General features: G+C 48.7%; 1 protein-coding gene across 1 annotated transcript in view; it reads right to left on the minus strand.

The window, feature by feature from the left end:
• The window catches only part of SNX29 (sorting nexin 29), a 1,754,850-nt gene that overhangs the window by 754,849 nt on the left and 978,284 nt on the right, over window positions 1-21,717 (minus strand). The window contains exon 16 of the mRNA XM_086941425.1: window positions 785-901. Coding sequence (XP_086797551.1) covers window positions 785-901 — 117 coding nt within the window. The remainder of the gene's footprint in view (window positions 1-784; window positions 902-21,717) is intronic.

A 21,717-nucleotide genomic window follows, 5' to 3' on the forward strand; every position in this document is an offset into this window, starting at 1 on the left:
ACTAAAGCAACTAAAAAATGGCAGAAACATGAAAGTCTCAACTTAACGGTCAATATGTGGAAAACTTTAAATAAGTTTAATTTCTCGGTATTGAGAGGCGCTAACTGGAGGCGAATGTTGTTGTTTTTTAGTAAATGGCTGCTATATTATACAAGTCCTTGCTAGAATGTTTAGTAATACATCTTCCATCTGTTTTAGATGTTCTCGACCAGATTTGGCTAATTGGTCTCACATAGTAGCCTTGTGCCCCAGAATTGGGGCCTTCTGGGAGGGCATTTTTTCTTTGCTTTCACTTCATGTGCATTGTACGATTATTAATTATGAAAGACTGATTATATTTGGTATTGATCCAGAGCTTAATCTGGTTGAGTCACTGGCAAAACTGATATATATTATAGTAGCGGTGACTAGATCACTGATTCTCAAGTATTGGGAAACAGATGTAGTACCATCTTTGGGTGAATTGTATGAGAAAATGAAGAGAGTAAGGAAGAGTGAATTTATATATGCACAAAGGATTGGGGGACTGCGTAAATTTGAAAAAATATGGGGGACGTATTTTGATTAAATATCTATGTATGTTTTTGGATATGAAATTTCTTCTTTCAGGCTTTATTCTTTTTTTGAGATGATGCTATATTTTATTATTTGCTCTTCAGCTTATCATTGTGTTTTTTGGATTTTCTGTAATCAATGTCACGAATGAATTGTCAAGAACTGAATAAAAACATTAAAAAAAAAAAAAGGTTTTCTGAAGCTAATATAAAAACTGAGAGACACTTACCGGCCCTCGCAGATCAATGAGTTCCTGCCTCATTTGAGAAACTAGGGCTTCTTTGGCCAGCAGAGAACGATGCAGCCTTTCATTGAATTCCATTAACTCTCCGTGCATTTCAGCCACCTGAAAAGCAAAATATAAAATATAGAAAGAAGAGCCCATTTGATGCATAACTAGTCCTCCACTCAATTTAACTGAAAAGATTCAACCATCTCAATTAGCAACAGAAAAATGGCTGCCCTAAAACATATTTTGGCTTTTAGTCACTTAACGTTATTTAATTGTATTTATTTAATTATCAAAAGTGTTCTACAAGTAACAAGTGCAAGAAATATCTTTAAAGGTGGGGGCGTCAACGCAAGAAGTCAATTTGAATACATGAACAAATTAGTCTTTAAGGTGGTGTCATAACCACCTTCAGGGAGCCATGGGTCACGCTGGTTGTTTAGGCCTTTTATTCCTGATTTTCCGAGGCCGAGCCTACTATGGATCCTGAGCAACTGGGCCAAGTAGCACTTCTGTACCTACTCTGTGGTAGGTGTGGACGAGGAGTCAAACACTTCCTTGCAGGGGAAGTGTAGATGCAGATTAGTGAACACACCTCATATCTCAAAGTGCACATAGTAATGTCAATAAATGAATGAATGTCCACTCAAATCTTTGCTTTTATTTGAAAAAGAAGAGTTTTATTTCTACATCTACACATGCAATGGGATAACATTCATAAGCAACAACATAATCCCTTTAAGGTTGGGGATCTAGTGTTTGTCAGGCAATTAATCCACATTCTTCCAAGCAAATGTAGTTGGGGTTATTCTCCATTCACTGGTGGCCATATCTAGAAAACGCTCACTAGTAGGCCATACTCAAGAGTCCCCTGTTTGACTCTGAAGTGGTCAAAAGCGTATTTGGTGCCACAGCACCTTCAGCAGTGAGGCCCTTGGGGCCCAACAGGCCTGATTCAAGTCTTACTCACTCCTGCAGCATTGAAACATTCAGAGTGTCAGGGGGTGCCCTGACCATGGACCCTCGCATGCTCTGATCATGTTGCGAAGCTGGACTGCTCTTGGTACTGGTGGCACCACCAGCAGTGACAGGCTCCCTCCCAAGTGGTGCTGCCAGCTTACCCCAGTGAATGGAGATGCTCACAGTCTGCTTAGAAGCAGTAAGTCAGTCTTTCCCACTGGCGGAGGGGGTGGGCTTGATCTGTCAGCTCCTGCCTGGAGCCCAGCGAGGGTGCAACATCTTTTCGGATTCGATCAAGGGAAGTACTTGATGTGCGGGTCTCGACATGCTGAGGTTGCTGCCTCACTCTTGTCCCAGGCAACCGTCAGAATTCTTAGTAACTTCGTACTAGAAGCTCCTCCTGGCATATGGGTTTGCAGTGGTATCTCTGCCTACACCACAGCGGAAACTCCTGCAGATGCGGTTGCTGCTAAGGAATTCATAAGTCCTGGTACACCGGTCACCCAGTTACTTTACCGGTAGTCCATTTTGGCATACAAGGTCCCTGCAACGAGTCAGTACGGGCTTGGCGCTCTGTGCACAGCTCAATAGACAGCCAAGTCCATGGCAGCCCTATCCTGGCCTACAGGGATCGCCGACTAAGTCCTGCACTTGGTCAGTGACCCGATCAATGTACAGCCATATCCTCACAACGCGCACAAGAAGTCTTCTTGGTAGGGCTCCCTACCGGACCTTGCAACCTTCAATGCTCTGTTCTTCCTCATTGGTATTGGCAAGCAGGCAGGCACTGGTGCTCAAAGGCAGGTTGTCTTGGTTTCCCTGGGTGATAATCCCTCACCCAGAAGGGAGATCAGAAGGCCTACTCTTTGAAAGAGGTATAAATCCAGCAGAGCCTCCCCTTCTCACATTGCCTATCCGGTTGTTTGGCAGATGACAAATGTTGGGGCCCCAACCTCCCCTTGGTATAGTTCATTTCCAGACACCAAATGTGATTTGGAGTCTGAGTCTTTGAAATGTTATGTTGGGATTCTGCTTCTTTTGAAGTGTACACTTTTTGCTCTCTTCTTCCTCTTGAAACCTGTCTGTCACAGCAGGAGAGACTCCAAACATGATAGTCCCATAACACAGGTCATGGGAGTGACTAGAGTTCACACCTGGATGTCAGTCATATTGATATGTGCATCAAAAGGTAAATCCTGGGATCCTAGCCTCACTCTCTACGATTACCTTATTTTTTTATTTTTTATTTTATTTATTTGAGATTTTTATTGCGCGACAATTACCAGTGGGTGTCTCGGCGCATATGATTTCTCAGATAAGGACCGATGCCCACCAGCTTACTGGTCAAATAACCAGGTTTTAAGGAGCTTACGGAAACCTACCAGGTTGGGGGCGGTTTTAATGATCAGAGGGAGGGTGTTCCATAGCTTGGGTGTTACTACCATGAAACGCCTGTCTCCCCAGGTCACTGTTTTGGTTCGAGGGACTGAGAGCATGCAAATGTTTGCAGATCTGAGCTGTCTCTTTGGGGTGTGCAGTTTAAAGGCCTCTCTCAGAAACCTGGGTCCTATATTGTGTACGGCTTTATAGGCAATACATAATGCCTTGAATTTAATACGGTTTTCAACTTTTAGCCAGTGAAGCTGTCGAATGGCTGTAGTTGTCGGATGGCGTCGGGGAATACCGAGCAGAATTCTGGCTGCCGCATTCTGTATGGACTGGAGTTTCATTAGGACTTGTTTTTGAGTGTTCAGAAAGAGGGCATTCCCGTAGTCCATCTTCCATCAACTCAATATCCTTCCAGAGATGTGTCCAGACCCCTTACATGTGACCAATCACTGAATCAAAGAGAATCCTTTTGAAGTGAAAAGGCAGAGTCCCTCTTTCCCTTCCTCCAGCTCCTCCGAGCGCACTGAAATGCAGCAGTACACAAATTTGTCTTGAGGTATTCCTATACTTTTCATGTCTTCGCTAGGTGGCCTCGCCTTCCCCAAAATGGAACTCAGGGTCCTCCATGTAATGTACTGTTGGATTTGGGGGTCTCTAGTTGGCACAGGTAGGTACTTGTACCGAATAGGGACCCTTGCCTCTAGTCAGGATAAGGGGATTACACTCCTAAAATAACCTCAACTCACCCCTTGGTAGCTTGGCACGAGCAGACAGGCTTATCTCAGAGGCAGTGTGTAAAGCATTTGTGACCACATACAGTAACCCAGTGACAACACTACAAATGGACACCACAGAGTTACCTCAAGACCATAACCGACAAAATACACAATACTATTACTTTAGATGCAACACTTAGGGTCATTGTACCTTACAATGCGTTACGCTTCCACGCAAGCAATCTCGCAGCGAGGGAAATGCGGCAAAGTTCAGGCGCAAAGAAATAAAGACGCGAAGATCTTCCAAATGCAGCATGCTTCTCTGGGTATGCAAGAAGTTCTTGGTTCGATGCGTGGGCTTCAGCGGCGACACCCTTGTTCAGAAGTGTGACGGCAACAGCTTCAGCTGCGACACTCTTCTCCCACGTTTGCGTGAAGCTTCCGCACAATGCGACAACTACAGTGGCGACATTCTTGTTCAGAAATGCGACGGCGGCGCTCTTCTCAGGGGATGTGAGGCGCTTTCCTCAATGCGGTGCAATGCGACAGTTCCAGGAGCGACAACCTTGTTCAGAAGTGCAAAGGCAGCAACAGCGGCGGCGATATGCTTCTTCCTCGTTGCAAGATTCTTCTCGTGATGCGGTGCAGTGCGACAACTCCAGCGTCGACACCCTTGTTCAGAAGTGCAACGGCAGGCAGCAGCGACGGCAACACTCTTCCTCTTCGGTGCGAGACGCTTCTCTTGATGCGGTGCAGTGCAACAACTCCAGCGGCAACACCCTTGTTCAGAAGTGCGATGGCGGCAGCAGCAGCGACACGCTTCGTTTTCGTTGAGTCACGCTTCCAGCTCCTTGCGACACGCAGTCCCTCAGAAGGCCCAAAACAGCAGCAGGCACTTCCAAAGAACTCTGGGGAGCTGGGGGGTGAAGTCTGTTGTCCCTGAGACTTCAGCAGAAGGCAAGCTCTTTTCCAAGCCCTTGGAGATTCTTCACAAGTTGAAAATAAAGTACACAAAGTTTGTTCTCCTTTCTTTGGCAGTCAGGCAACCACTGCAGGCCAATCCCCTAAACAGCATTTCAGCTTAGGAATAGTCTCTCCTCAGTTTCTCCAGGTTCCTCTCCTCAGCAAAGGTTTCTTCTTGTAGTCCAAAAGTGATCTAATTTCTTGGGATCAGGGTCCCAATATTTATACCCCAAAATCCTTTGTTCTCTGAGGGGAGAGGGGCCTTTGCCCAGTCCAAACCAGTTCTGGAGCACTCTGTTTACAAGACTCCTTCTTTCGTTTCACAGTGCAGGGCAGAAACAACAGACGCCCCACAGGAGGTGGAGCCAGCATTGTGGAGGGAAAGCACAGCCCTGGAGGACTTTGCTGACATGATTCCTTCTCTTCTTGCACTGTGCAGGGCAGAGACATCAGACACACCACAGGGGGTGGGGCCAGCACTGTGGGGGCGGGCACATTCCTATTCAGGACCCAGGTGCTACTCCTCTCACCTATCTAGATGCAGATCTGTCTATTCTCCACTGGGCTGACTCATCCTGTTTCTGGAATCCCCCAGCCCTGTCACTCACAAACTCCAGACAAGAAATACACAACCTAGCAGAGGCAGGCTTGAAAGTTTAGGCAAGCAAAATAACTACTTTCTAAAAGTGGTATTTGCAAACACAGAATGTTAAAACTAACTTCACTAAAAAATGTATTTTATCATTCTGAGCCCAGGCATACTAAACTCGAATTTCTACCATGTTCTCTGAGACAGTTAGAATTATAAACATGTAATAATCTAACAGCCCATTCTGGCCTATGGAGAACAAGTAGCCTTGCAAGTGAAAAACAAAAATGGCTGTAATTCACTATTACGACATGACACACACATCAGGGCTTGTCTTACCTTATACTTATAATGCACCCTGCCCTTGGGCCTACCATAGGGGTGACTGATACGAAGAAAAGGGAAGGTTTAGGGACTGGCAAGTGGGTGCACTTGCCCAGTCAGCATGACAGTACCAGACTACACACAGGCTCTGCAATGGCACATTAGACACCTTTTACAAGGCAGCTTCTGTGGGTGGCACAACCAGTGCTTCTGGCCCACCAGCAGCATTTGGATTTACACGCCCTGGGCACACTCAGTGCACTAGACTAGGGTCTGACAGGTAAACCAAATAGCCAAACATGGAACCACTGATTAATATATCAATTAACAATAGGGAGCACTTGCTCTGTGGCACTGGATAGCAGGGGCACAGTGCCCAAAGCATATAACACCAGCAAAAATACATGACGCAACAGCAAAAATGGAAGGGAGACCCACGCCAATGGTGCCAGGTCTAACACGTACCATTGCAGGCACACTTGTACTCAGTGTAAATACACAGCACACCTATTATCCAGCACTGTTACCACCATGTACTACTGCACCACTGACACACATACATTCAGCACACACACTCAGTCTGAGTGCATTGTTCAGTACTGTAGTTTGTCTATATTGTACCGTGGTGTGCTATTTGAAAGCACACATGCACTCACCATGTCATACATACACTAAGTACATGCACTAACTAACTATACATGCACTGCACAGCACTACTCTATCCCTGTTTTCCTGTACCCTTCCCATACATTCAGCAAAGAGTCACTACTCCAGCACTGCACAGCATTCCACATCTACCTGATGTAGGCCAAGGGTTAACATATTTCAACAATAAGGACGCTCTCGACGCTGTCTTCTCATCCAGCAAGGACATCAACTTCAGCCACACCACAGAGCTTCAATGGACGGACCACAGCTGCGTCCACTTCACCTTCAAGAAAACAACGACCCACCACCACCAGCAACAGACCGCCCGCAGAAGCTGGAACAAGATCACAGCAGACCAGCTCGCCACCTCCCTGAGCCAGCACCCTCCTGCCAGCTCAGCGAACCCCAGCCAGGCCGCCGACAACCTCACGAAGTGGATCAGCAACTGCGCGGACGAACTCGCCCCACTGAGGACCCCGCCCAGCAGACCCGGCAGCAAGAAAGCCCCATGGTTCACCGACGAACTCAAGAGCTCCAAGAAGAACTGCCGAGCCCTCGAGAAAGTCTGGAGAAGGGAACCGACACCGGACAACAGGACCTCCTTCAAACTTGCCACCCGGAAACACCACCAGCTGATCCGCTCCGCCAAGAAAACAGCATTCAAGGACCGGTTGGACAACAACGCACACAACTGCAAGGAACTCTTCAACATCGTCAAAGAGCTTTCCAACCCCAGCGCAGGAAACAACGACATCACCCCATCGCAAGACCTCTGCAACTCCCTGGCTTCATACTTCCACAACAAGATCGCGGACATACACAACAGCTTCAACAACCAACCAACGCACACCATGACCGAACAACCACCCCCCACCACCACCCTCCACGCCTGGACCCCGATCAGCACCGAAGACACCATCCGCACGATGAACTCCATCCACTCCGGATCACCGACCGACCCCTGCCCTCACCACGTCTTCAACAAAGCCGACGCTGTCATCGCACCCCACCTGCGAGACATCATCAACACATCCCTCGACACCACCATCTTCCCCGAGAGCTGGAAACACGCCGAACTCAGCGCCCTACTCAAGAAACCAACAGCGGACCCCACCGACCTCAAGAATTACCGCCCCATCTCGCTCCTCCCGTTTCCAGCCAAAGTCATCGAGAAGACCGTCAACAAGCAGATGGCCGCTTTCCTCGAGACGAACGGATCCCTCGACCCCTCACAGTCCGGCTTCCGAGCCAACCACAGCACCGAGACCGCCCTCATCGCCGCCACCGACGACATCCGAGCCCTGATGGACAATGGAGAAACAGCGGCCCTCATCCTCCTAGACCTCTCCGCGGCATTCGACACGGTCTGCCACCGCACCCTAGTACGGCGCCTCAGCAACGTCGGAATCCAGGACAAGGCGCTGGAGTGGATCACCTCCTTCCTCGACGGGAGAACACAGAGAGTCCGCCTACCACCGTACAAGTCAGAGGCCACCGAAGTCATCTGCGGCGTCCCCCAAGGATCATCTCTGAGCCCCACCCTCTTCAACGTCTACATGAGCCCCCTCGCGGCCATCGTACGCAAACACAACCTCAGCATAATCTCCTACGCCGACGACACCCAGCTGATCCTCTCCCTGACCAACGACCCCGCCGCCGCCAGAGCCAACCTGCACGAAGGGATGAAAGAGGTAGCCGAGTGGATGACGACCAGCCGCCTGAAACTGAACTCGGACAAGACGGAGGTCCTCATCCTGGGCTCCTCTCCCTCCGCCTGGGACGACTCCTGGTGGCCTCCCGCCCTGGGCACCGCACCCAAACCGACAGACCATGCACGCAACCTGGGCTTCATCCTGGACTCCTCCCTCTCCATGACCAGGCAAGTCAACAACGTCTCCTCGGCATGCTTCAACATCCTACGCATGCTACGGAAGATCTTCTGGTGGATCCCCACCGAGACCAGGAAGACCGTCACCCAGGCCCTCGTCACCAGCCGACTGGACTACGGCAACGCCCTCTACGCCGGGACCACCGCCAAGCTCCAGAAGAGACTCCAGCGGATCCAGAACGCCTCAGCCAGACTCATCCTCGACATCCCACGAACCAGCCACATCTCCGGACATCTGCGAGACCTTCACTGGCTCCCCGTCAACAAAAGAATCACCTTCCGCCTCCTCACCCACGCACACAAAGCCCTACATGACCAAGGCCCGAGCTACCTCAACAGCCGAGTCAACTTCTACGCTCCCAAACGCCACCTCCGATCAGCCAACCACGCCCTCGCCGCCGTCCCCCGCATCCGAAGAGCGACTACAGGAGGAAGGTCCTTCTCCCACCTGGCCGCCAAGACCTGGAACTCCCTCCCGACCGACCTGCGCCTGACCCAAGACCACCTCTCCTTCAGGAAGAAGCTGAAGACCTGGCTGTTCGAGCAGTAGCGGCTCCCCCCCCCCCCAGCGCCTTGAGACCCCACGGGTATGTAGCGCGCTTTATAAGTGTCACTGATTGAAGGATGGGCTCGAGCAAAAACAAACTGCATCCAAAAGCATTTGCATGGAAAAAACATTAGTTTTTTAAAAGAACCCACACCCACCCACCTAGTTGGTGGTATACTTCATTATTGGGTTTCCACCTAAAGTGCTGTGTGCATCCTAGGGATGCTCCGACGCCTGATTATAGCAGAGCAGCTTTTTTGTTTGTGACAATCCATGAAAAAGCTGGATCAAAAATGCTCCAGTATCCCCCTCCTAACCAGGAGAAAATAAATAATAGTATCCTGGGGCAGGATTCAAAATTAACTGCAGATGTCAGGGAGATATAGTTTATCTCATACATCCTAAGATGGGTCTACATGTTTCAGCCAAATAGCATGAATTTGCAAAGGCTTTCTTCAGGACCAACAGTGAAGGGCTGGAAATGGGCCCCTTAGAGAAGTGGGTGCACACAAGCGATGGTGTGCTAAATGATGAGATGCTATCTCTGTTTCTTGAGTGAAAGCGTCACTTATGGTTTTCACCCAGAACGCTGTACCTGTAAGAAAAGAACATGACAAAGTAATTGGTAGTCACAGCACACAGTAGTTTATAATGCAGTTTTCGGGTATAGTGCACCCATGCCGTGACACATATACCACAGGCGGTTGCATGCATAAAGAACCTTCCCCTGTGCATGCCACCAGTGATAATCTTTTAGTCAGTGCATTTTGGATACTACGGTGAATGCACAGTGTTTTAACAATCAGTGCGGATGCACGTCACTCAGTCAATTGCATACAAGAATGCATTGGGAAAGCACGTGTGGTAAACCATAATTTGTGCCAACACTCAGAACCTTTTCCGCCGCAGGCTTCCTAGAGGTCAACGCTCAGTTCTGAACTCTTGTTCTCTCTTCTAAGTATCAACAATATGTTGTCACTTCATTTATTGTGGAAAAACCCTTTCCATGCAGAGAACACTGGGCAGTATTTCGTATAAATTATAAGAAATGTTCAAAGTCTTATCTAGTGTATGCATCTGGCTCATTAAAAAGAGACAGCCATTGTATGTAATTAATAAAATAGAAGGCTCACTTGGGTCACTATAAATTTAAGTGACATGGATCCCGGCAGGGGCCGCTGCCTGCAGTCACACTCTGGGAAGGAGATAGAAAAAAGCCTTCAGCTAAGTAACACCCTTACCGGTAAATTAAAAGGTAGAGAGGGCTACCCCTAGTCCCACTTATTTTTTCAAGGTCCACCGTCCGTGTCAGACCCATTGGGGCACTGACACAAGATCCCAGAGATGCTCCATTCTCGGCACCTGATGCCTATATAATCGGCATTGCAGCGGGCTGTGCCCAGCCAGAACATGCGATAACGTAGGGAGCCATCTCTCTATTGGTAAAGCTGGACAGGCCTCCTGTACGTTAACCCCTTCCGTGGAAGTGCTACGCAGTGCATGGAGTGATCTGCCTTCTGTCTAGTTTAACGTCTTTCTAACGTGATATGTTTAATGGGCATGTCGAAGGTCGACAATTGGAGAGTAGACACTAAATCATGATGAACAGAGAAAGCATATACATGGTGCTACAACCAAGTATGTTGGGTTCTTAAACTTCTAAGAAAGAAGTATCTTTAAAATGTTACTACTGTGTCAAAATGGGAAGGTGTGCATATGTTGAAGTTGTAGTTGAAATTGCTGTTGAGAGACGCCTCATGATTGGAAAGGGGGGGGGGGATAAGTTTAACCCAGTTGTGTATGGCTGTATCAGTGGTCATCTGGTGTCTAGAGCAAATCAGCCATTTTTCAGAGCATTCCACAGGATGTTATCATTTAATTCTTTCTTGTGTGTAGATAAATGATATATCCGTCTTTGCTTCTTTTCAAAGAGTCGACTGGAGGTGCTCTTGTTTTTTTTATTTCATTCGTTCAACAGCAACATATTTTATGACATTGGTGGTGTGTCCTGCTTGTAAGAAGTGGTTGGTCATTTTTAGTTTTTCGATTGCAGCTTATATTGCTGCGATCTTCGCAGATTCTCACCATGATCTTTCTAATAGTCACGCCAATGTATCGCCGATCACATGGACACAAGATAATATATTTTCTTTTTTTTGGGGAAAAACTTTATTGTGCAAAACAACATCATTACAAATATGGGCCTACAACCACAGGGGCCAGCCGCTAGTGCATGCGAATCAATTACTTGACGTCACGAAGCAGCGACTGATCCCCAGAGGTCCAGCAGAATTACAGGATACATTTTCGGCAACTCAGGAGATAGGCAGGATATAAATATTTTACATTTTTAGAAAAGGAACAAAGAGAAAAACAAGGAAACAAAACTCAAGGCGAGAAACGTTTAAGACGATGTAGAGATCCGATGGGGGGGACCTGCCATATCGGATAGAGAATCAGGAGGACGATAGAGATGACCGGGGGGGAGGCAGTGGGGAAGTCAGAACAATCAGCAAAAGGAGTAAAGTATTCCAGGAACCTCAGGGTCAGGGGGACAGAGAAATGTCCGGAGTGTCTTCAAAGGGGGGAGTCCTATGTCCCCTCGGTAAGTGTTCCACTGGCCTCAAATTTTACTACACGCCCTAGGCTTGCCCCTAGCCAAATATACCGTCTTCTCTCTAAACATGCACCAGTCCATATTCTCCTTCCATACTGACACGGTGGGAGGCCGTTGGGAACCCCAAAGCTGCGCAATATCCCTCTTTGCAAACATGTTCCCAAGTGCCACCCACCGGGCCTGGGCAACGTTGTAATCATTCGGCTCCCACACATTCAACAAACATCTATGAGCCTCAGGCAGCAGAGCGACCCCAGTGACACACTCCATTACCGCATGCACACGGTGCCAATACGCCGCTACCTCACGACACTCCCAAAGGATATGAAGGAAGGTGGCACTCATTCCACATCCGCGCTTACACAACCCATCCGAGGAAAAACCCATAGCAACCAAACGAGGACCCGTTACATACACACAGTGAAGAATTTTGAGCTGGACGAGACGGAGACGGGCAGGAATGGCGACCTCCTTCGGGGAGGACAGTGCGGATTGTCAGTCCTCGTCATCCAACTCCAACCCGTCTCCGGTCCAGGCCTCCCTGAGACGCACAAGGAGATCCGCCCGATTTTTAATTAATTTCTTATAAATCAAGGAAATCGTACTATCGGGCAGATGACCATCAAGTATAAGGTCCTCGAGTGGGGAAGATTCAGGGACAGTGGTACCGGCCGTGAAGACCGACAGCAAAGCGTGGCGAACCTGTGCATATCTGAAGAACTCCCTCTCACTCAACTCATACTCACTCTGAAGCACCGCAAAGGATTTGACCGCACCTTTCACCCGGAGATAACCCACTCTGCTAATGCCAATTGTATCCCAGTTCTCAAAACCTTTCGCTGTCCAGAGGCATCCCAATCTTTCCGAAGCAAACAAAGGGGTCGCTCGTGTCAATCGATCATTCCATCCCATGGCCGCATTGGCATCTTTCCACACACGCACTGCAATCTTAGTGGGTCCCGTTAGGTTCCTCCCCGCCGTCCGAGAGTAGAGCGCTCTGTTGAAGTTGCCACTAGGCAACTGATATTTATCCATCTCGAAAGCCGGATTTGGACCGGGTGCATACGTAGCATGATTGATGGCGGACAACTGGGAGGCCCAATAATAACTCCTGATGTCCGGGAGCGCGATGCCCCCGTCAAACCAGGGGAGAGTTAGTTTTGCGAGAGCGATGCGTGCGCGACCGTCCCAAATAAGCCTCCTCTGTAAACCTTCCACCTCCCGAAAGTAGGCCCTCGGAATAATATCAAAAGAGTTCTGAAGTGCGTAGAGAAATCGGGGCAGGGACATCATTTTAAAGAACAAGATCATATATAATATAACATTGACAGAATTGTAGTTGGTATGTTTTCTTAGGTTCCAGACTTTGCCTGGTTCCAAATTCAGAGTCTTAGTAGTGACTGTTAGGTGGCATACACTACAGGGATAATGTCCTGTCACATATGGCAGGCTCCAGGCATTGAGCACCATATTAGTGGGGTGTTCAAGGTGTTTCTTAGGGTAAGTGGATACCAGGCAGTCTTTTAGACTTCCTGCTTTCTTGAATGAAAAAAATGGTTTTTCCCATTTCAGTGTACCTGTTTGATGCTATGTCAAATATAGTGTCCCCTTTGGACAAATCATAAACTAGCAGAAAGACTTACAACTTCACCACACAATAATCAATTCCGTACATTCAATTTGAGCAAGAACAAAGATGATGCAAACATAGTCAAAAATTATAAAATTGTACACAATTTATTATAACATTAAAAATGACAATGAAAGCAATGATCAATATATCTTATTACAATACATGCAAATAATCATAACACAGTGGGAATAAAACATAAAAACGTTTCAATTTAAAATAGAATGGGATACTGTAGTCCATCTCATACTCCAATTTGGTATAGATATCTATGAGATGGACTACAGTATCCCATTCTATTTTAAATTGAAACGTTTTTATGTTTTATTCCCACTGTGTTATGATTATTTGCAATTACAATTGTGTTTACCTATGACAAAAATATGCTTTAGGGATCCAGAAAATAGTATATGTGGGCACTCAGTTTAATTTAGTTTAGTTTTTAAATTTATAATGCGCAACAGCTATCCAAAAAGGGTTTCCTGGCGCAAGGACAGGGGTACACATGTTTTACCATACAGAGGACTTATTCTGTCCCAACAAGGGATTTCTACATCAAATTTGGAGTAAAGTCTGTCTTTAGGGAGGCAATAGACAATACAAGAGTCTTTTCCAAGTATGATACAAAGTCAAAAGAACCAATCAATTAGACCAATTGGGATACCTGACCCAGCAACGAGAATAAGACAGAGCCCTTAGAGATTACTTAAGAAAGATGCAAACTGTTTTTAAAATTGTGAAGAAAATTATTCTACTCAATAAAGGCCTCTGTACATGCTGCTTTGACACAGTGTGTGAAAGAGGACCTTGTGGTAAATGATGCCAAAGGTCTACTAAAATTCAAGTATTACGAGGGCACTAGCAATGCCTATACCTCCCTAATGTCTCAAATCAACCAGCAGGACCAACTCTGTCATCCGAAATCGTGAGAAACTAGTGTTAAAAGTACTAAGATGCCATGGTCTACCTTTTTCTGACCACTGTGCATTCCAGAACCCTCACAGGGGAGAGCCATTACATTTGGAATGATAATTCTCTGGTTTGGAGAAGTCAAAAATTCTTTTTGTAGGAGCTGTTTGAAGTGACTTATTTAAGCCTTCGTGGTACCTCTAAGGTGACTAGGGGATGATTAGAAAATTCTGCTTTGATACACCCAGGAATCTGTTACAATCATTTTGTCCAGGATAGTTGTAGGTATTGTTATGTGAACTGGAGCATCTTCTTTTACTCTTAGGTATAGCAGATTATATTCTTAAGAATGCAGTGATGGACAATAGGTCAGCTTGTTGTGTTTTAGTTGATGTGAAGTTGGATATGAGTTTTGAGGTAATGTCAGCATTATTCAAATGGTGTTCTTAACCAAGTGATTGTGTGGGATCAACTTCGACTTTCTCACAGCATGACAGTGGAAGACCAACATAATTCAAACAAGATGCTTTTTGAGGAGCAGGAGTCTCAATAATTATATTATAGTAGTGCTGTTTTTCCAACTTCTTATCTGTTTTTGATTGTCCTGGGTGAAGCAAAACTTAATTTTTAATCTGGAGTATTTTCTTTCAAACTGGGTAATTCAAATGATGATACGTTAATGCACTGATCCGTCAAGAAAAGTGTCTCCCCAGAGCACTCAATATCCAAACTATTCGAATAAAGTTCAAATAAACGTTCAAAACATGTGAATCAGTTTCAGTGTTTTTCTTTACTTGTGCATTATTCCATAATTCTTCTCATTATTTACAAGTATGTAACTCATTGGCCCTATGCATTTCGGGCGGAGCCCTTCCTCGGGGGCCCTGTGAAATCCTGTAATGGTGATTGTTAGACCTGACATCATTGGCTTGAGTCTCTCCTCCATTTTTTCTGTTTGCCTCTACTGTTTTACGATGTTTTTGCTGGTATATGCTTTGGGCGCCGTGTCACTGCTGATCAGTGCCATAGCGCAAGTGCTCCCGATGTTAAATTGATGTGTCTATTGTATCCATGTTTGGCTTATTTGGTTTACTGTCAGTCCCTAGTCTAGTGTACCAGGAGTGCCGGGGCTTGTAAATGCAAATGCCGCTCGTGGGCTTGCAGCACGTGTTGTGCCACCCACAGGAGCGGCCTCGTAAAAGAATGTCTACGGGTCGGTCATTGCGAGACCCACGTGCAGTCTTGTACTGTCACGCAGGCTGCGCAGGTATACCTACTTGCCAGCCCCAACCTTCCCTTACCTTCATGTTAGTCACCCCTATGGTAGGCCGTGGGCAGGGTGCGTTGTAAGTGTAAGGTAGGACAAGCCTGACCAAGTTGGCATGTCCTGATAGTGAAGTGCCGCCATCTTCGTGCTTCACTATTGCGAGGTAGCCTGCTCTCCATTGCTTAGAATGGGCCGCCGGGATTATTAATGCTATGATCCTAGCTGGCCCGGGGAGCATGGTGCAATATCGAGTTTGGTATCCCTGAACTCGGGGTTTAATTACGCATCCGTTGGTGTGGATGGTTTTTGGACTCTGGGTTCGAAAATAGTACTTTTAGAAAGTATCTATTTTCTTGTCTAACCATATCTGGTCTCTGCTGGTCTTGCGTGTGTGTGACAGGAGCTGGGTGGCTCCAAGAGGTCTGGATGAGTCAGTGTGGGATGAGTGGGACATTAAGTTGAGAGTAGGGGGAGAGTAGTTGTTGATAGCCTGCCTTGCCTGATACAATGCTGGCTCCACCTCCTGCCAAGCGACTGATGGCTCTGTGCCTGCCATGGACGATCCTAGCCCCACCTCCTGCCAGGAGGACGATAGCTCTGCTCCTGCCGGTGTCAATGCTGGCTCCACCTCCTGCGGGGCGTCTGAGGACCCGGCCCGGCTCAATGAATAGGCCAGGTGCTACTGCCTAGCTCAACCCACCACCGACCCAGGATGTTGGGAAATCCCCGGCATAGACAAAGGGATCAAAGACGAAAAGGGGTATAAGAGAAGGACCCCTGAACTAGGAAATCAGATCACTTCTGACAAGGAACCCTGTAACCAAGGACAAGAAGCCTGCTGATCTAAAGGACTGCCTACCCCTTCTGCCAGTGTGCTGTTGTTGGGGGAATCCTGCCGTGCTTCTTTATTTTTGCCAAGGAACCAGGAGAGAGGAACTGTGTGTGTACTCTCACGCTTGCTAAGAAAATCTCCAAGGACTGGAAGAGTGCCAGTCTCCTGCTGAAGTCACAGGGCTAAAGGACTTCATCTGCTAAAAGTGCTATCTTGCTGGAAGTGTGAATCCAGCACCTCTGAAAGGAACAGCAATCACGACGACCGGACGCTGGGCCCGACCGACGCCAGCAGCAACGCCAGTGAGTGGAAGTACGGCTCTAGCTCCGGAGGACCTCGTGTCTGCACCGCTGCTGATCGCATCAACCGTGTGCCCTTCGACGCCGTGAGCGCTGCTCACTCTGTGCAACTGAATCATCGACAACGCCTGCTGAGGCCTGATCGACACCGAAGACGCGACGCCGGAGTGCTCGACGCCGCTGATCATCGTGTGCTTCATTTTCCTAAAGGTACTGTGTTGTTGGGGGTCCGTGTGACTCCAGGCCCGACGCAGCGCTCCTCGCGGTCGACGCCGAACCTGTGGATTATCTTTGCCTCGACGTTGTGTAGCTCCCCTGTGAGTTACCCGGTTGCTAAGAACTGTGTTTCCCAGAAGAAGATTTGCTTGATACTAAAGACTTTTGTGCTAAAGAAGAAACTACCTTTGAACTATCCTTTTTCCTTCCTAAACGTATTTATTCCGATTGTGTACAGTTTTGCCGTTATTTGGTCTTGTGCTAAGCCTTATATAAAAATACTTATTTTTATAATACTACGGTGTCGTGTCCATTTGTAGTGTATTCACTGGGTTACTGTATGTGGTCATAATTGCTTAACGCACAGCCTCTGAGATAAGCCTGTACTGCTCTGCCAAGCTACCGAGGGGGTGAGCAGGGGTTATCGAAGGGTGTGATCCCCTTGCCCTGACTAGAAAAGGAGTGTCCCTATTTGTCAGAAGTGCATACCTCTGCCAACTAGAGACAGCCGGTTCTAACATTGGTGGGTCAGCGGTGAGGATTTGGACTTTGCATTTATGACCCATATACAGTGATTGGTGAGCGCTACATAGTGAAAGCAGACCATAACGCAGTCACAATCTGATTTGGAAGGATTCTATTTTTTGTTCTCCGCTTTCCTGAAGCTTGATTTTTTTTTTAACACTGCCAGTTTTAACCATGAGTGACAACGGAGTCACTGCCCCTGCTATCGTTGTTGTGGAGGAGTTCGAGAGGAGTAAGCTAAAGAAATACAAGAAAGATGAGCTGAAACACTTTTGCGACCAGTTTCAAGTTCCTACCACCGGCCTCTCGAGAAAAGATGATTTTTATAAAGCATTGCAGGCCTGGTGGGAATCCAGAAATCCCTCTGATGTGGTGGTGGTACCCACAGAGGAAGGGGATGAGGAGGTGCCAGTGAATGGACCTATGCCCTCTCCCGGAAGCAGTGTTTCCTCCAAAGGTCTTTCCCCTGAAGAAAGAGAAGAAAGGGCGAAAGAGCGAGCTTACAACATGGAGATGGCAAGGCTAAAGATAAATGGGCAGTTGGAGTTAGAAAATGCAAGAGGTAGAAGGGAAGCTGATTTAGAGATCAAAAAGTTGGAGTTTGAACGAGAGAAGTTAGCTTTGGAGCGTGAAGCCAGGTTGAGGGAACTGGATATCCAAGCTAAAAAGTTAGAGTTGAATCCCTCTGGTGGCAGCATTCCATCCGAGCCTGCAGAAAGTAAGTTTTACTTCCCGAAAGATGTGATCAAAGATTACAATAAGAATGAAGATATTGGTCAATGGTTTAAAGCATATGAGTTAGCATTGTTGGCCCACCAGGTCCCTGAGAAGAATTGGGGAGCGGGGTTGTGGGGTCGCTTTGTGAAGGAGGGAAGAGATACCCTGTTAGACATGCCTGTAGCGGATAGGATGTCGTATGCTCATATGAAAGATGCTTTAATGTTGCGATATGGCTTAACCCCCGAGCAGTACAGACAAGCTTTTAGAGAATGTAAGAAGTTGCCTGGTACGACGTGGGTTGAATATGTGTCTTATTTTTGCAGATCCATGGATGGTTGGGTAAAGGGCAGCAACGTGGAAAGTTATGAAGCTCTTTATGATTTGTTTGCTTGGGAGCACTTGTCTAATAACTGTTTTCCAGAGCTGCGCCAGCACCTGATTGATAGCAAGATATCTAACCCTAGAAAACTTGCTGAGGAGGCGGACCGCTGGGTCAGTACCAGGGTCCACAAGGGTCCAGTGGGAGACTCAGCCAAAGGTGGGCAGGGTCCCCAGCAGAAGAGTGGGGGGGACAAGGGTAAACAGAAGGAGTCTCAGAAAGGGCCCCAAAGTAATCCCCAAGGGAACCAAGGGAAAAGTTCCCAGCCTCCCCCTGAGAAGAAGTCAGGGGCCCCGACGGGTAAACCTGTTCATAGGGGCCCCCTAACCTGCTACGGTTGTGGGCAGGTGGGACACAGGTTTTATGACCCCCAGTGTCCCAAAAAGGATTCGAATGCACCGCCGCGTGCACCCCCTCGTCAGTTGGCAAGTGTAGCCTTGGGAAGGGAAGAGATGGTTGTCCATGGTGGGAGGGGTCCCGCAGAAATGTCCCTGGTCTCGCTAGGAGACATGCAAATGGTCCCTCCACCCCCTCTGCCTAGTAACACTAGTAAATATAGGCAGTGGGTGACCATTAATGGCCATAGAGTGGAAGCCCTCAGAGACCCCGGAGCGAGTGTGACAGCTGTCAAGTGTCACTTGGTGTCCCGAGAGCAGGTGGTTCCCCACGCATTCTACCCCGTGATAGCTGCCGACAACTCCCAGAAAGAGTGTGAGGTGGCTCAGGTTTCCTTTGAATGGGGGGGAGTTTCAGGTACTCTTCAGGTTGCTGTGAGGCCCGCCATGCCTGTCGATTGTCTCCTGGGCAATGACTTAGAAGACTCACCTTGGGCTAAGGTGGAGAGAGCAGCGCACTTGAAGATGTTGGGTGTGCCAGAGTGGGTGTGTGCAACCACTCGTTCGATGACAGCGAGTAAGGGTGTTGATGGGGTCCCGGAGCCTGAAAGTACGGCCCAGGACCCAGCTGTAAAGGGAAGAGGCAGGAGGCGCGGGAAACCGGCCCCCGTAGTTCCCGTGGTCCAGGAGGAGGTAGACCCTGAGGGGGATGCCCTGGAGCCCACAGGGGAACAAATTGCCGAACTGGGAGATCTGCCCGAGCTGACCCATTGGCAGCAGGACGGTGGTCCCTCCAGGGAGGAATTCTGTGCGGAACAGACGGAGTGCCCTTCTCTTGTGGGCATGAGGCAGCAGGCCTCAGCCCAATCCTCAGGTGATCAGTCAGGATCACATTTTGTGTACTGGGAGAACGACCTCCTGTATAGCGAGCCTAAGGCTGCTGAACCTGGGTCAGCCCGTGTGCTGGTGGTCCCCCAGCGCTTCAGAGCCTTCCTACTGGGTTTGGCTCATGACGTACCGTTAGCTGGACATCTGGGGCAGGACAAGACCTATGACAGGCTTGTCACCCATTTTTATTGGCCTCAGATGCGTAGGGATGTAGACATCCATTGCAAGACTTGTCGCACTTGCCAGGCGAGTGGGAAAAGCGGAAGGAAGCAGAAGGCTCCCCTCCAACCTTTTCCAGTAGTCAGCACCCCCTTTGACCGGGTGGGTATTGACATTGTTGGGCCCCTGGACCCCAAGACAGCCCTGGGCAACAGGTTCATCCTGGTCTTGGTGGACCATGCCACAAGGTACCCGGAAGCCATCCCTCTCAGAACAGTGACGGCCCCCGTGGTGGGACGGGCACTAATGGGTGTTTTTTCCCGAATGGGGTTCCCCAGAGAGGTGGTGTCCGACCGAGGCACCAACTTCATTTCGAACTATATGAAGTCTCTGTGGAAGGAGTGTGGGGTAACCTACAGGTTCACCACTCCTTACCACCCTCAAGGAAATGGGCTGGTTGAGAGATTCAACCGGACCCTGAAAGGCATGATTATGGGTCTTGAAGAACCAATGAGGCGGAAATGGGACGTCCTCTTGCCATGCCTGTTGTTTGCTTACCGTGAGGTGCCGCAGAAGTCTCTCGGGTTCAGCCCCTTTGAGCTCTTATACGGTCACCCGGTAAGAGGACCTCTGAGTCTGGTCAAGGAAGGCTGGGAGCAATCTCCCAGGAAACCTCCCCAGGATGTATACAGCTACATGCTGGCCTTTCGGAACCAGACTCGGCGCTTCAGAGAACTTGCTCAGGCAAATCTGGAGGCCAGCCAGGAGGAGATGAAGCGTTGGTACGACCGGAATGCCACTCTGGTAGAGCTTCAGCCTGGTCAGGAAGTGTGGGTCATGTCCCCTGTGGAACCTTGTGCGCTCAAGGACAGGTGGACTGGACCGTTTAAGGTTGTGGAGAAGAAGAGCGATGTCACCTACTTGGTGGACTTGAAATCTCCCAGGAACCCCTTGCGGGTCCTGCATGTCAACCGTTTGAAGCCCCACTTAGAAAGGTCCGAAGTGGGCATGCTCCTAGCTACAGATGATGGAACGGAGGAGGAGAGTGAGCCTCTTCCTGACCTCCTGTGTGCTAAAGAGCAAGACGGGTCGGTGGATGGTGTGGTCCTCTCTGACACACTGACCCTTGAACAGAAATAGGATTGTCGCCAACTGTTGGGACAATTCCCGGATCTGTTTTCCTTGGTTCCGGGTGTCACGCATTGGTGTGTCCATGACGTTGACACCGGAGACAGCCCTCCTGTGAAGCACAAGGCTTACAGGGTGACTGACAAGGTCCGAGCGTACATTAAGGAGGAGGTCTCCAAAATGTTCGCGTTAGGGGTGATTGAGTCCTCTAGCAGTCCTTGGGCCAGCCCAGTGGTCTTGGTCCCGAAGGCTGCGGCGCCTGGTGCTTCACCAGAACTCCGGTTCTGCGTGGATTACCGAGGACTCAATTCGGTCACGAAGACTGACGCGCACCCCATCCCCAGAGCTGATGAGCTCATCGATCGGTTGGGGGCTGCCCGGTACCTTAGTACGTTTGATTTAACGTCTGGGTACTGGCAGATCGCCTTGACTGATGGGGCAAAAGAGAGGTCAGCATTCTCCACACCAGATGGGCTATACCAGTTCCGGGTGATGCCCTTTGGGATGAAGAATGCCCCTGCCACCTTCCAGAGGTTGGTCAACCAGGTCTTGGCTGGACTGGAGGACTTCAGTGCCGCCTACCTGGACGACATCGCAGTGTTCAGCGCCAGCTGGGAGGAACACTTGCGCCACCTCCAGGAAGTGTTGTTGGCCCTGCGCGGAGCAGGCCTCACAATCAAAGCCAGTAAGTGCCAGATTGGGCAGGGTTCTGTGGTGTACTTGGGGCACCAAGTAGGGAGCGGCAAGGTTGCCCCCCTGCAACCCAAGATTGATACCATCCTGGCTTGGGCACCGCCCAAAACCCAAACGCAGGTGAGAGCCTTCTTAGGACTCACGGGTTATTACAGGAGGTTTGTCAAGGATTACGGTAACATTGTGCACCCCTTGACTTCGCTGACTTCCAGGAAGCAGCCACGAAACGTGATCTGGACTGATGCCTGTCAAACGGCCTTTGACACCCTGAAAGCTGCAATGTGCACAGCACCTATACTCCAGGCACCCGAC

This window comes from Lissotriton vulgaris, chromosome 10 (assembly GCF_964263255.1).
Source record: "Lissotriton vulgaris chromosome 10, aLisVul1.2, whole genome shotgun sequence".
Classification (NCBI taxonomy): Eukaryota; Metazoa; Chordata; class Amphibia; order Caudata; family Salamandridae; genus Lissotriton; species Lissotriton vulgaris.